This window comes from Hemicordylus capensis, chromosome 2 (genome assembly GCF_027244095.1).
Source record: "Hemicordylus capensis ecotype Gifberg chromosome 2, rHemCap1.1.pri, whole genome shotgun sequence".
In the NCBI taxonomy this organism is placed as follows: domain Eukaryota; kingdom Metazoa; phylum Chordata; class Lepidosauria; order Squamata; family Cordylidae; genus Hemicordylus; species Hemicordylus capensis.
This window is the reverse complement of record NC_069658.1, coordinates 258,130,906-258,147,059: the sequence shown is the minus strand read 5'-3', so window position 1 is coordinate 258,147,059 and position 16,154 is coordinate 258,130,906. Positions and strand designations below refer to the sequence as shown.

Sequence of the window (16,154 nt, the reverse complement as noted above, 5' to 3'; positions counted from 1 at the left end):
GGTGATGTGCACTTTTGGCTGCACACACACATAGCATTAGTCAGGATTTCGGCCACTGTCTCCCAGTAGTAGCCATGCAGAAACCCAGAGAAGCTTACAATAGCCACGGCCGTTGTCCTCATTTGTCTCAAGCTACATATTCAGAGTATACTGCCTGAGAACTTGGAGGGCCAGTTTAGCTATTATGAAATGATCTATTTTATTTATATACCACACACACACACACACACACACACACACACACACACTCCTCACCCCATCCTACACTTGAGGCTGCTTATTACAGTTTATTTTCATCCCACCTTTCTTCCAAGGAAAGTGCACATCCCTTCCCCATTTTCCCCCTCACAACAATCCTGTAAGGTTAAGTTGGCTAACAGACAGTGACTGGTCCAAAGTTACCAAGCGAGAATTTGCGCCTGGGTCTCCCAAACCCTAGTCCAACACCAAACACCTACACCACACTGGCTTTCCAGTGATCAGCATCGGAACCTAACCTATGAATATGTCAAATCCCTTTTTAAAAGCTCTGCCAGCCAGTGGCCATTAACACACAGCAGCAACAAATCTCACAGGAAAATGTGGATGTCTTCATAGAAAGCCAACATTATAGACCCTTCAAGCCACACTTGCATAGAGAAACACCTATGTAATTTCAAAAATCAAAATATGTATATATTTGCCCGAGAAGCCACACAAACAGCAGTGCGCATAGAAGGGTGAATATATCTAGTACTGTGGCTTCATTTTCCGAGTGCGTTTTGGCAACAGTCAAAGTGGAAGTTCCACACACTATGGTGCAGCCATATGTGGAAGTTCCCAACATGGAGACACCCTGCACAAAATTGGGCTGGGGCTGGAGAAAGATACTGCAGTTAACTATGAAGTCACACTTCTTGTTCTAATGGCCTTACCCAATATAAGGCAGCTTCCTTATACATATTCATACTTAAGCTATTAGTATAAAAGTAAAGTGTGCCATTGAGTCAGAGTTGACTCCTGGTGACCAGACTGTGGTTGTCTTTGGTAGAATACAGGAGGGGATTACCATTGCCATCTCCTGTGCAATATGAGATGATGCCTTTCAGCATCTTCCTTTATCACTGCTACCCAGAATAGGTGTTTCCCATAGTCTGGGAAACATACCAGCAGGGATTCAAACCAGCAACCTCTGGCTTGCTAGTCAAGTCATTTCCCCATTGCACCATTACGCGGCTTTTATGGTATTAGTATAGCATAGCACTATTCAATGGTTGATTTGATAAAGAAGATTACTCAAAGTAGTCCCACTGAAATTAAGGATAAGTTAAGACTATTGAATAATTTTCCTCATGTCAGCCAGAAAGTTGGTCTGGATGTCAGGCACTGCCCTAAAATGTTACCGATCAGGAAAGCTAACAGTGGCAGTGGGCTGAAGGGCTGACACGCAGCAAGAGACTCAACAACCCTACATGTTGCTGCACACATCAAGAACAAGGAGAGCTGGTCTTGTGGTAGCAAGTATGACTTGTCCCCTTAGCTAAGCAGGGTCCACCCTGGCTGCATACGAATGGGAGACTAGAAGTGTGAGCACTGTAAGAAATTCCCTACAGGGGATAGAGTCACTCTGGGAAGAGCAGAAGGTTTCAAGTTCCCTCCCTGGCTTCTCCAAGACAGGGCTGAGAGAGATTCCTGCCTGCAACCTTGGAGAAGCTGCTGCCAGTCTGTGAAGACAATATTTAAGGAGGAGAACTAGTCTTGTGGTAGCAAACAAGACTTGTCCCCTTAGCTAAGCAGGATCTGCCCTAGTTGCATTTGAATGGGAGACTTGATGTTTGAGCACTGTAAGATATTCCCTTCTGGGAAGAGCATCTAGGTTCCAAGTTCCCTCCCTGGCTTCTCCAAGATAGGTCTGAAAGAAGTTCCTGCCTACAACCTTGCTGGCAGTCTGTGAAGACAATACTGAGCTAGCTAGACCATGGTCTAACTCAGTATATGGCAGCTTCCTATCTTCCTATGCTCCTAAGCCCAAAGAGGAGTATAGCAGTCAAAAGCTGCAGAGATTGTGCTACTGCTGCCCCATTCTTTCCAAGAAATTGGATATTCTGTGTCCTGACAAGATACTGATGAAGCACAAGGAACACACATGAGAACAATGAATGGTTGTAGATGCTCTTTAGAAGGCGAGTGAACAGGAATCAGGGCAACTTAAGACTGGCACCATGCCATTCTCTTTGGCGCCTAGTTAGAATTCTAGAAATGGCAGGGACCTTAAAGGTCTTCCAGTCCTATCTCCTGCTCAGCGCAGAAGCTTCCCTGACAGATGGCTGTCCAGTTTCTGTGTGAGAACTGCTAGAGAAGGGGAGCCCACCACTGCACAAAGCAGTTGTTCCATTGTCAGTCAGCAACTCTCCTTAGGAAGTTCTTCCTGATGTCAAATCTGATGAATCTGTTTCCTAGTCATTTCAACCAGTTGGCTCCTGCCAACTGCAAGTAAGGAGCAGCAAATTCGCACCTTTTATGTGACAGCCCTGCAAATATTTGCAGGAAGCCATCCTATCTCCCCTTAGATCACTCACTCTTGTGCCCTTAAGGTGAAGGGTCAGCAATTCCTACTGCCTGAAAGCAATGTGTAGATTAATTGAATTCAAGTGTTGTGGGCTGTAGTAGACCTACACACACTGGCACACTCACTACTCCTGCACACCTCCCTGTCTAGTCACAAAGGATTATGGGATAGCCACTGCTTACTTTCTCAGCCTGGGGACTCAGCAGTGTTAGTTAACTCTGGCAGAGTGGAGAGTCCAGAAGAGAAGTATTTACTGCTGAAGTTACTGCTGTTGCTTGGAAAAGGTATGTGCAAACTAACCCACCCTAAGCAATGTTCCTCACACATTGTGAGAGGTAGGGAAAGAGAATTATTAAAAAAAAAACAAAAATGTAGTACACTTCAAATAGTTGATTACACACCTGCTTTTAAAGGGGAAAAGGATTAAGGAGCATTTGGAATTGTGTTGTAGAGGATCTCTCTTGCTCTTTTCTAATGTGGTTGAATTTTGTTTGTAAGCTGCTCTGATTGGTTTCTACAAAAGATCAGGTTATTCACAGTTTTCTAAAATCAAATGTGTTTAGAAAGTGCCAAGTACAATCAGAGGGGCAATACTGCCCCTTCAGAACAAGGATAGATATGAAGATACTTATCTCCTCTCGACCTCTAGGACTGCCAGGGTCTTTGAGCAGATGTTCGTGCACAAGTGGGCCTGGGTGGGGCAGCCTGTTTCAACTGCTGATAGCATCAACTGCACTTAACAAGGAATGAATATTACTCAACATCTCATAGAAGTCCCAAATGCTCCTTTATCCCCATTTGCTTGGTTTTCTTTTTCCAAAATTATATCTCACCTCTGGGATTGGCCAGCTAAGTAACTACTGCATAGCAGCAGTGGGGGGGGGGGGACCTCAGATCTTTCAAATCACAGGTGAAGGTTTTAGCATAAGCAGTCAGGTATGCTGTGGAGTAGGGGTGAAGTTTTCCTGGCAGAGAAGTTGGGGAAAGTTTCACCTATTCACACCAGGGCTGCTAGAGAGACTATGCATCAGAAACAGAGCTGGGAAGCCTAATCAAGACCAATCCAGGTTCCTACCAGGGATTATTCCAATGGATAGCAGGCACTCCCCCCAAAGTATTTCCTTCTTACCCTTTCACTCTCCCATCCAGCAGACTGTAACTTGACAGCAAAGTGTCAGACCATACAGTTCTAGTTTATTATGGCCCCATAGCTTGAATTAATTAATTTCATGGTGGTTTAGAGAAGCCTCATTCACTCTTAAGAACATAAGAACAGCCCTGCTGGATCAGGCCCAAGGCCCATCTAGTCCAGCATCTGTTTCACACAGTGGCCCACTAGATGCTGCTGGAAGCCTACAGGCAGGAGTTGAGGGCATGCCCTCCCTCTCCTGCCGTTACTCCCCTGCCACTGGTACTCAAGAGGTATCCTGCCTTTGAGGCTGGAGATGGCCTACAGCCCTCCGACTAGTAGCTGTTGACAGACCTCTCCTCCAAAAAGACCTCTTCTGCCCTAAATAAGCAGCAGAAGCCAGTGCAGCAAGGTAGGTGGGAGACTCCTCTAGCCTCCCAGGAGCCAGGCCAACCCCTTCCTTCCTGACTATGACCTCTACTGGGTGAGACCATGTGGGCAGGGTTATCTCCCTGCATACACCCTTGCACTCTTCAGCTGTACTGACTTCTCTTCCCACCCCAGCCTCTCCTGCCAGACGGTCTGGGGTCAGGAGAAGAAAACTAGCTTGAAAGAAAGATTTAGTCTAATCCAAAAAGGTATTTTCTAAAGAGGAACTTGGTCCATTTTCAGAATAAGTTTGCAAGTGTCAAGCACACTTCACTAATAAGGTAAACAATCAATAATGACCTTACCTATATAAATATCTCATATATAGTAAAATCCTTGTTCCTCTAATAATATTCTTTGCTCCCGCAAACCAGCTGTTCTAGCATTGCCCCCACTACTGTGTCAGAATTCAAAACCAAATTCCTAGACAAAACACACTAGCCCACAATATACAAACCCTCACACCAGACAGAAGGAATACAAAATTCATGGTTCATGAATTCATGGCCAGCGTGACGTAGTGGCTAGAGTGCTGGACTAGGAATGGGGAGACCCGAGTTCAAATCCGCATTCAGCCATGAGACTAGCTGGGTGACTCTGGGCCAGTCACTTCTCTCTCAGCCTAACCTACTTCACAGGGTTGTTGTGAGGAGAAACCTACGTATGTAGTACACCACTCTGGGCTCTTTGGAGGAAGAGCGGGTTATAAAATGTAAAAAAAATATGAAAAATAATAATATGGTTCCTAGCTAGGCAGCCAGTCTAGGCCTCCATTTCATCTCCCCCCACCAAAAAAGGAAGATGGGGGGGGGGGGAGACAGGCATATAAAGAGCAGGCCTTTATCACTACTCCCACACCCATACTTTATGGCATTTCCTCAACCCAGGGAAGGGGCGAGCAGCACCACACCTTGTGAGAACCGCAGAAACAGAAAGCACAAAGTGTTCACATGCAACTATATTCCCTCAGATCAGTGGAAACATTTACTATGCCTCCTGGTATGGTACTTCAGTGTGGTGTGAATCCTTTCTCCTAGCTTACAAAGGTTCACCCCTGACTCCAGCACCTTGTTTCCATTCAAGAATACCATAAAATGAATGCAAGCTTTCTTTGTGACCTTAGGGCATGGGATTTTACTATTCTATTTCTATATGCATGTCTTTTAAATTGCTTATTTTATGTGTTTGGAAAAGGTTGTTTATCCAGCCAGTTTCTGGGATGGGGCAAGCAAAAAATCTGAACACTACAACCATGTAATGAGAATGCCCTTGAGAATGTGCAGAATGCCTCTCCCTCACCATTAGGCAACTACTGCCAGTTCCCACACCCACACATATCCAAGACTGAAGGACAGAACTTCAATTTAGTCACTTAAAACACACACACACACACACACACACAGAAGAATACATCAAACAAACACCCTCACCCAGCATGAACCCCTAAGAATCTACTTTTGTTCTAGAGGAATTCCACAGGAAGAATACTCAGTTGCCATTCTTCACAGCTAGAAGTTTCTGCCTCCTGTTCCAAAACAGCAGTGAGGGAGCAACGGCTGGGCCTTTCTCAGATGGTGAGTTTAACCATGGAATTAAGTGGGGTGAAGTAGAGCGAGTGATGAGGTAACATATTAGCAACATATAAGCGCAATAAAGATAATTTGAAGAAACCTAGGGGCCGTTCACATAGAGCTGCTTTAATAGGGTTCCTCTCACAAAAATGAATGTTGTGCACCGTTCATATCATGCATCGTTCAAGTCTGTGTAGGGTGTACCACTCGCAGTAGTACTTTAGGGTAAACAAAGGAACATAAATAGGCTTTTCTGAAAGCCTTGCATTCTGCTATTAATTTTTTTACGTTTGCCCTGTGATCTTGAGGAACATCGAATGCACCCGCACAATTGTACAACCTTATGCCAAAAGCTTTTCTTCTGTCACTAAAGCCTATTTGCCTATAGTTGCCTCCCCCATCACTCTCTTTTGTGCTGAGAAACAGGGGGCTATCTTGTACGCCTTTGCATTTGAATAGGCCACTCTAGCTAACTCTTCGTGGTCAGGAGGGCAAAAGTAGCTATTTGAATTATCTTGTTTGCTCTGGTATGTTTGAGATCTAACCACCTAATGGCTCAGCAGAGAAATGGCTTGACTACCAAGCCAGAGGTTGACAGTTCAAATTCTTGCTGGTATGTTTCCCAGACAATGAGAAACACCTATATCAGGCAGCAGCTATATAGGAAGATGCTGAAAGGCATCATCTTATACTGTGTATGGGAGATGGCAATGGTAAACCCCTCCTGTATCCTACCAAAAAAACCACAGGGCTCTGTGGTTGCCAGGAGTCGACAGCACACTTTACGTTATGTTTGAGATCTTTCTCAAAATTTCAATTCAGGAACCATTAGCCCTAGAGCAGCAGGAGCCAGCATCGTTTATGCAAGGAACAGGTTAGAGGACTTGGAGGGGGGGAATTGCTGGGTTCACCTACAGTCCCACCTCACTGGGTTATCAGAATGGATAAAAACAGTTGATTGGTTTAAATTTTTTTACGGAAATTTAGTGTTTTATTTACAGGCTGAGAGAGACTCTTGCTTGCAACTTTGGAGAAGCCCCTGCCAGTCTGTTCAATACTGAGCTAGATGGACCAATGGTCTGACTTAGTACAAGGCAGAATAACAGGGGTGGCATTGCAGAGCAATGGCCACCACCTAACTCCAGGTCTACCAATCTGTCTTGCAAGAAGGAAATCAGAATTCAAACACATCTTCATGAAAGTTAACAGTCCCCAGGGTTCTTTAAGCAGGGTGAGGATGGGAGGCACGAGGCAGGACAGTTAACTGGCTTGAAAAGCCAACATTTTTAAAATTCAAAGATTACTAAAAGCCAAGCTTTAGAAGTTGCATCATATGGGCTCTCTTAAAAGCTGATTAAAACGTTAAAATGCTGGGTCTTCAAGAATAGTTCACAGCTGGGAGACAGAACACCAGCTTGAAAGGGTTCTCTTCATCATGACTCTCATAAGAGCAGCCCTATTGGACTAGACCAAAGACAAAACCCACTTGGTCCATCATCTTGCTGCTCTCAGTGGCCAGCCAGATGCCTCTGGGAAGCCTACACACAGCACACAAGGGCAGCTGCCCTTTTCTGCTGTTGTACTCCAGAAACTGGTATTCAGTGACACACTGCCTCTAATAGGCAGTATTTATTTATTTATTTTATCTATCATATTTTTACACCGCCCAAAACTTACGTCTCTGGGTGGTTTACAACAAGATTAAAAGTAAAACATTAATTAAAAACAAAAACAAAAAATTTAAAAGCAAGAAATTTAAAACGCAATTTAAAATTTTAAAACAATATTCTAAAAACAACATTAAAACAAAACAATATCAGTTTAAAGTCTGGGTGAAGAAATGCGTCTTTAGAGACTTTAAAAAAGATGTCGGAGATGGGGAGTGCATTCCAAAGCATCGGGGCAGCAACGGAGAAGGCCCGTTCCTGAGACGAGCTGGTGGCAAATGCAGACGGACCTCTCCTGATGATCTCAATGGGCGGTGGGGTTCATAAAGAAGTCTTAAAACATATGTATGTTCAGTATGTCTCCATATAGCCACTGCAACTAATGAATCGGTCTAATTCCGTTTGAAAGCCAGCTAATGGTCATCACTTGTGGCAGTGAATTCCATAGATTACTTATGCACTATGTGAAGTGTTTTGCATCTGAATCTACTGCCGATTAATTTCACTTGGATGACTGCCCCCACCCCCGAAGTTCTAGTATTAGAAAAGCAGGAGAAAATTTTATCTCTATCCACTTACATCACACCATGCACAGATTTTATAAGCTTCTGACACCACACACACACACACACACCACCTTTGCTCCTCAATAAAAGCAGCAGCTGGAGAAGATGTTGCTCCCTCCTATGCTGGAGATCAAACACATTCAAGCATCTCACCCCGCTCAGTTACAGGGCAGGCAGGCAAGATGAGAAGGGGCTGTACTGATGTTCTAGTCAAATATCTATACCAATCCAAGAATTCTCACATTCAGGAGTAGGACACATGCCACCAAGCATGAGAAATGCTTACTCTCATGCACCAAATGTGTGCCATGAGGATGGAGACTGTAAAGTTTTTGGAGTAGAAACCTTGGGCTAAGAGAATCCATCCATTCTACAGGTTTACACCAACTTTCCTTTTCAACTAGGGTGCTTTCATATTTGTACCACCAATGAAAATGCTGCCAGTAATAACTGGTTTTGCACAACCTGGCAAGAGCTGATGGAATAAGAATGAGTCATTTGACATCTTTCACACTTGCAATTGACCAACAGTAACACAGATTTCAAACAAACAGAAGAGCTTTGCCATATACTGAGTCAAACCATTGGTCTATCTAGCTCAGTATTGTCTTCACAGACTGGCAGTGGCTTCTCCAAGGTTGCAGGCAGGAATCTCTCTCAGCCCTATCTTGGAATTGGAACGTTCCACTCCTCATAATCAGGTTAGTAAACCGTATGTTATTTATGCAATGCTCCTGCATAGGAATAGGGAGGGAAGACGCAACCAAGAGGTTCACGCAGATGAGACAGTAAATCTCTTCTGGAAAAGTTTGTATGGTTATCTGCAAAAAGACAAGAGTATCTCTTCCAAACAGCAATGGGACAAATTGTGGAAATGGACATCGGATGTAACCCACCCACCCACCCCCGCCATTACCTGATGTGCCTTGAAATCCCCCACCCCCCGAGTTACAGTACTACCTGCATATACTTCATAACCTTGTGGGTTTCCAAATCATTGTGTGTAAATCTTTGTAGATATATCATGTACAAACAACCACTTTGTATATAATTGTGCTTTGGCAACATACTGTATGCTTTGGTAGTTTGTTGGTTCATTAAAAAAATCTTGTCCTATTAAAAATAAATAAAAATCTTGACCTATCTTGGAGAAGCCAGAGAGGGAACTTGGAACTTTCTCCTCTTCCCAGAGGGGCTTCATCCCCTGAGGAGAATATCTTGCAGTGCTCACACATCAAGATCACAGCCAATGTTTGCGCAAGTCACTCTCACTCTGGGGGGGAAATGATTCAACAGGATTAGGGTGAGAGGGCATTATTTATGCAAGTTCTTCCTCAGTGGACATCTGGGCATGTTGTTGAATCCAGGCAAAAGAAACTTGACAAAAACCATGAACACACCAGCAACCCATGTTCTGAAACAAACTAATTTAGGATCTTAATGCGGCAGCTTTCATAGAGCTACCAAAGAACTTGAAGATTGCTCACAATCAGGCAGTCAGTGTGATCATCAGCAAGTCTCTCAGACCTTAGCCAAGATTTTCTGCAAGATAGGAACCACAGAGGATTCCTTCAAAACTAATTTACAAGTTATTTCACCACCATCTACTTCTTCCCTCCAGACACTTCTCCCAGAACTCCCACAGAACCTTTGCTTCTCTTATACCCCATAATACCTTCAATATCCCACAAATTGTATTGCTGGATCATCCTCAGAATTTATTTTCTTTACATTTATATCCTGCTCTTCCTAGACCAGAGCAGTGTATATGGTTATGCTAATCCTCACAACAACCCTGTGAAGTAGGTCCAACAGAGATAAGTGACCGGCCAAGAGTCACCCAGTAAGTTCCATGGCAGAGTGGGAATTGTGTCAGAGAAATCATGGTGAATGAGCAGGAGTTCATTTCCAAGAAATCAGATGTCAGAGCTCAAGTCATGTATTTTAGCCTGGATATGGTTTCCTTTAACCATTTGTTTGAAGGTATCTATACCACCTACTACTAGTGTCACAAGGCAAATTGATGTTTTCTTCTCCCTTTCCCATAACATTAAAATTCAGAACCACCCAATGAAACTGGTTGTGTTGTGTTAGTCCTAAATCTCCTGGCAACTAATTAACTTTTGGAATAGCCATTGACTTAGATGGCTGGACAAGTTGATGGAAGATTTGTTGAATCTTCCTTTAAAGCCATCTAAGCCAGGATCCTGTGGTTAATCCACAGAACAGTTACTAACCATGGTTGAACCTCCATATGCAGTGGCAGTATACCACCCCCCCCCCCAGTGCCAGTGGCTTGAAACAAACAGGGATTGTCATGGAGGGCTGCTATTTTTATGCTCTGCTTGTAAGCTTCCCAGAACTACATGGGTAGCCACTGTTGGCGAAGGATGTTCAAATGTGACAAATAAACTAGATGCACATTAGCCATCACATTAGAAAAACAGCAGGGTTTTTCTGTGTATTTACATCTGGAAATAGTAGTAGGAACAGTCAGAGCTATTAGAAAACAAAATTAGAGAAGAGGCAACTAAGGTGGGGAATATGCAAGGTATAAAATCATTAGCAGCTTGCAGGGAGGGGAAGAAACCTGCACTTACAATTCCATGTAATACTAGAATTAAGGAGTACTTGATGAAACAAACAGTAATGTACCATTTACTTTGGGAACTCACTGTCATTTTATGTACTTATTTCTCTCATATAGGTGGCACTAGAAAGGGAGTTTCCAGTAGCTCATCCACATCACCAGACCCATTCCTAAGTCATGAATTGGCAGTTAAAATAAGGCTGCAATCTAAACATGCTTACGGAGAAGTTAAGTCCATCAACATCAGCCAAACTTATTTCAGGTAAAACATGTTTAGGAAGGAACCCTTATTTTTTGGAAATCCAGTAGGTGAGACAATGCTTATATCCTCTGCAAGAAATTCACTTTAGTGCTTCTGTACTCTGATAGCATTGTTTTGATGGTGTAAACACTATCAAATTTTCTTTTCACCATTTCTCAGCAACCTCATGATTGACCTCTGTGTCACAATGGTGTCATTTCTTAAAAGGGCAAATCCAGCTTGTGGGTGGGCGACAGTAATGTTCTCCCAAAGTTACTCAGTAGACCTCACAGGTACACACACCATGGGGGCCCCAATCCCTTTAAATACTACTGAGAAGAAGCAATTTCACCAGTTAAGGACTCTATCACTAAGCCATATGATATAAAAAGCGGCACCTGGTGAATAACCCATAACAAGTTGTTCTCTGGGCAGCTTGCAAAGTAAAACAATAAAACTGAATAAAACATGCAATTAGAACACATGAAGTTCTGCCTTCTACACAACATTTAAATGGTGCCAGTCCAGAGGTAGTACACCTCTGAGTACCACATGCTGGGAACCACCATCACCAGCAACAGGGGAGGTTCTTGATCTTAATGCCCTGCTCCCCGGCTTCTCTAGCACATGGCAGAACTACCAAAGCTGGACTTTTAGTCTGCCTCTGCCAGTCAGTTCTGAATGTTCTTGCAGGATACTGCTCAAGCCAGGATCTGAATGTTCTTGCAGGATACCTCTCAAGCCAGGAGATCTAAATATTTCACTTATCACATTTGCATCCTGCTTCTTCCTTCAACTCAGGGCAGCTTACATTACCTATCCCACTTTATCCTCAGAGCAAAGCCAAGACAGGTTGTGCTTACAAGGTTTCGAGGCAGCTCAAGGATTTTTATATATTTGTATTTATATCACACACTTCCTCCAAGGAGCCCTGAGTAGTGTACAAGGTTATGTCTATCATCTCAACAACCCTGTGGGGTGGGTTAGGCAGAGAGATTAGCGACTGGCCCAGCCTCACCCAGTGAGTTCCATTACTGAATGGATATTTGTACTTGGGCTTCCCCAGTCCTAGTCCAAGACTAATCCAGGGGTGCACAACTTCGGCCCTGCTGCAGATGTTGGACTCCAACTCCCATCTTCCCTGGCTACTTACCACTGTGGCTATGGATGATGGGGGTTGTAGTCTAAAAACTGGAGGGCCAAAGTTGTGCAGCCCTGTGCTAACCACTATGCCACTGACACAAACACACCCTTTGGACCAACTCTCCCCTCTCCTCTCCGCCCCAACAGCATGCTTACCTCATCTTCACTGCCACCTTCTTCCCGGCCCTCTCCAGGGGGCAGCGGCCCACTAGGACTTCGACTGCCATCGCTCCTGGGACTGCTGTCAGCGCTGCCCCTCTCCTCAAGCTGGTTAGCCTGGCTGCTGGAAGGCCGGGGCTCGTCGTCAGGCGAGACGGTCTCCCTGCTGTTGCCCGGTCCGGTGCAGGGCAAGGAGGAGGAAGACCTCATGTGGGTTCCTGTCCAGGGGAGCCCATAGTAGGGCGCTGGTTGGTCAAAGTCTCGCTCCACCTTGATGTCAACCTTTGGGCCGCCTGGGCAGACCTCTGCCGACGGAGAGACCATATAAGGGCCCGTCATCATCGAATGATGGCGATTCCAAGCATCCCCGCCCGCAGCGAAGGAGTAGCAAGTTCGAGGAGCCTCTCCGCCACCGGGATGGGACTCCACCATCCCTCCTCCTTGGGGCCCGTAGTCAGGCCTGAAGGGAAAGCCCTGCCCAGGAATTGCTCCATTAAAGGTTTCAGGCAAGAAGCCCCCGCTCGCTTCATGGGAAGGGACAGCAGGGAGGTTGCTACGGTGGACAGAGAAAGGGTACCCAGCCATGCCGACTTATTCAGGGAGAGCGGATTCGGCGCAGGTGTCCAGAAAGTGGAACTCACTCACACTTCTGACTCGAAGAGAGTCGCCTTGGAAAGAGGCAGCAGGAGCTCAAATGTCCCCCAAAACAGTTAAGACTGATGCTAACAGGGAGGGATTCTAAGCAAGCAGAAGAAAAGCAGTCCCCAGTTCTCCTTTTTCCTCCTCCTTCTGGCCTGACCACTAACAGAAGCCCGACAGCCAAGAGTCTAGCAGATCTCTAGAGCCCCTAACTTGAAGCCAACTGATGATGTAGAGAAGCGGTAGTGTCAGTCCCACTTCAAGTCAGTTTTAGGCTTGGGTTGAGAAAGAGAGAGAGAAGGTGGAGGTACGAGCCAGCTGTCCAGCAGCTGGTTCAAATACCAATGGGAGACCCGCTGTGTCTGGGAATGAAGTTTGAGGGGTCCCGCAATTGCAGTTTTCTTCTAAAATATAAGAGGAGCCCAAGAGAAGACTAAGACCCAAGAAAAACCAAGAGGGAGAGAGAGAGGAGGTAAGATGTCGTTTTTCTCTTAGTTCCAGGTTGCAGAAGGAGCCAGTCGAGGTCACCAGGGAGGCAAGAAAGCTAGAAGTCAAGGAGATGAAGCTACAAGAACACGCAGGTGATGAGAGAGGAGGCCCGACCGACTAGCCAGGAGGACCCCAAGGCAAGAACGCAGATTGTTTAACTCAACCCGGGAAGAGCTGGGCGAGTCTGAAGCCATCCTGAAGTAGCCACGCCCTGTGGTCTAAAAAGCCCCCTCGGGCCACGCCTCTTCTCCAGGTATTGGTCAGAGCGGAATGGGGTTGGGAGATCGGGCAGAAGATATGGCCTCACCCTTTTCACCTCTGGATAAAACGAAGCGGGGCTCCCTCCTCACGCTCAGCTTCAAAGACAGTCAAGGTTGGAAGCCCCTTCCCCCACTCACAAAACCCATGGCCCAGCAGGCTCAAGTACCAGCGATTCCCCAGCCCACAAGGCCCATTCAGGCCTAGACAATAGGCCTTGGACCCACCGGGGGAAGGCTGGAGATTGTGTGTGTGATGGCTGAGTGGGAGGGGAAGGGATTTGGGAAAGCCATAGAGGGCTTCAAAGCAGAAAGGGGAAATGAGGGTGGAGACCAGAAACCTCAAAAGAGGGACCACAGAGGGGCCAGGACTCCTGGGTTCTCTCTGAACTAGATACCATCAGCAAGGGGGGCTGTTGATTGGGGGTCAAGAAGACAGGATTACGTGGTCCTCTACCAGGGCAAAAAAAATTTTTTTTTGCGTATACTTTTTATTCAATTTTCACAACACCAAAAGACAAACACAAATAGTACAAACACACACAATAAGGACTTCCATCTCATCCTTGGAACAAGTGTTGTTAACAATAACCGGATCTTGCCTATAGGTTAGGCATTCTCTCCCCAGTTGTTCATGTAACAATATCTTTAATTGTTATCAACACGTTTGCATTGGCCCAAATCATATCTATTCTCATATGTGTTTTATGTCTATCTAAAAAAAAAGAAGTATACTCCCTCGCATCTAAGTTTTGATTCTCCATATGTCATGTAAACCAAAGTGCTCAACCATATTGAAGAAAAACTCTTGGTGATTTCCCATCATTTTTCCTCAAATCTGTTGTCTCTCTATCAGCCTGTGTTGAAACAATTCAATATAATCTGTTACCTATCTATCTCTGTTAGTTGTTTTTCCAATTTTCTATAGGATTCTGCTTTTGCCTCATTGGGGGCGTATATGCCCACTACTATGTACTTTGGTTCTCCAACCTTTATTTCTACCCCCAATACTTTTCCATAATCCTCTTTATATAACAATTTATTTTTTATTCTGAAAGGTCTTTTGTATAAGAGACTATGCCCCCTTTTTTTCTTAATATCTAGGGTTTTGAATTGCTTACCTAGTGCTTTAAGATTAATTTTGATTTACTATAGTATTCTGTGAGTGGTTGGAACCCCTCATGTTATCTCAGCAATGCCTGGGGACAAAAAGTTAACAGACACACTCAACAGAGACAGTGTGTCTGAGACACTCAACAGGTAAAACATTCTATGTTGCTGCCACTCCATTATGGGGAGAAGGCTGTACCTGTTGGATTTCTGCATCCACACAGCAGTTAAAGACATAGTATCCCAGTCAGGAAAAAGTGGTACCTTTGTGTGTAGGCGTGGGGGAGGTAGGGAGGAGAGAAATAAACACTAGACCAGTTGAGTTACTCTAGGGCTTTGGCCCTCCTACAAATGTTGGCTTACAGCTCACCTCATCCTTGACTATTGGCAACTGTGTCTGGGGGTGATGGAAGTTGCGGTCTCACAGTAGCTGGAGGGCTGAAGCTGTGCAGCCCTGAGCTGTTGGAAAGGAAGTGATGCCTCTTGGGCCAGACCGAGTGAGATGGCAAGATGACAAGCTCCTTTTGAAAAGTGACTATCTATTAGAGAAAGGTTAGAGAAAGAAGATAAGGGAATCTAAAAACGTTAAAAGCCTTCACACTATAAAGGTAACTTACAGCCTGAATCTATACAAATTTTGGCACACCTAAACCTATTAATTTCAATTTGGCTTAGGCCCCTCACTCTGATTAGGATCCAGACCAGCTGTTCTATTGCCACTCATTGCCACTCGGGAATCTGCTGTGCTTGTTTAGGTCTTGTTCAAATGAAGAGTTCATCAGTTTATTGAATGCCCTACAACTCCATCTGAAATTCTTACTCAGAAGTAAGTCCTGTTGAGTTTTGTGGGTTTAGTTCCTGGTAACTTCATTTAGAGTTACCTCTGAAGATTTCAGTCCAGTCATGCTTACTAAGAGACATGCCCTATCAAAATCACAGAGATCTACTTTTGAATAAGCATGTGTAGAATTAGGTGTGGTCTGCATGTTTACTCAGAAGTAAGCACCACTGTTGTCAATGAGGTAACTCCTAGATACTTGTGCATAATATTGCAGTCTTGATGTCTGTTAAATTGTTTACAATTGAAATGTTGCAGCATAATCCTAGAACATGTTTACGCAGAAGTAAATTCATACCACTGAGTTCAAAAATGCTAGCCCACAGCAAACTTCAGGCTTTTAATCTTAATCTGCCTTAACTTCTCTTCTGTTCATACTGAAAGCAAAAAATATTAAAATATAATTGAACATCTGGATAGCGTGTGTTTAGTAGTCCAACTATAGTGAATAAGCTTGGTTGTGAAGCTTAAGGGAGTGAACTATGATAAATAAGCTTAGTTGCTTAGGGAGGAGATCGTGGGACCATTTGTTATTGATGTGAATGTTAGCTGATGGGTTTGCTCCATCTGATCATTATAGGGAGGAGCATTATTAATTTTTCTAAAGAGCAGAGGAAAATTCTGCAATTAAACCTCAGTGAGCAGGATCCCCCATTCAGTTTAGGAAAAAAGATGTCTGGTAGAGGACATTATAGATGCTTAATAAAATTATTCATGGTGTTGATAACAAGTAACTTGCTTTCCTTTCCTATAATTCCAGTTGTGGGGGGAAGGGGAA

At 44.4% G+C, this 16,154-nt stretch overlaps 1 protein-coding gene across 4 annotated transcripts in view; it reads right to left on the bottom strand.

The window, feature by feature from the left end:
* POU5F1 (POU class 5 homeobox 1) overlaps window positions 1-13,453 on the bottom strand; it is a 31,212-nt gene extending 17,759 nt beyond the window's left edge. For 2 of the 4 annotated variants that reach the window (XM_053303501.1, XM_053303502.1), the window contains exon 1: window positions 12,041-13,453. In XM_053303501.1, coding sequence (XP_053159476.1) covers window positions 12,041-12,628 — 588 coding nt within the window. In that variant the 5' untranslated portion in view covers window positions 12,629-13,453. The remainder of the gene's footprint in view (window positions 1-12,040) is intronic. The other 2 variants (XM_053303500.1, XM_053303503.1) reach the window with 2 other exon arrangements.
* Between the last annotated feature and the right edge of the window lie 2,701 nt (window positions 13,454-16,154).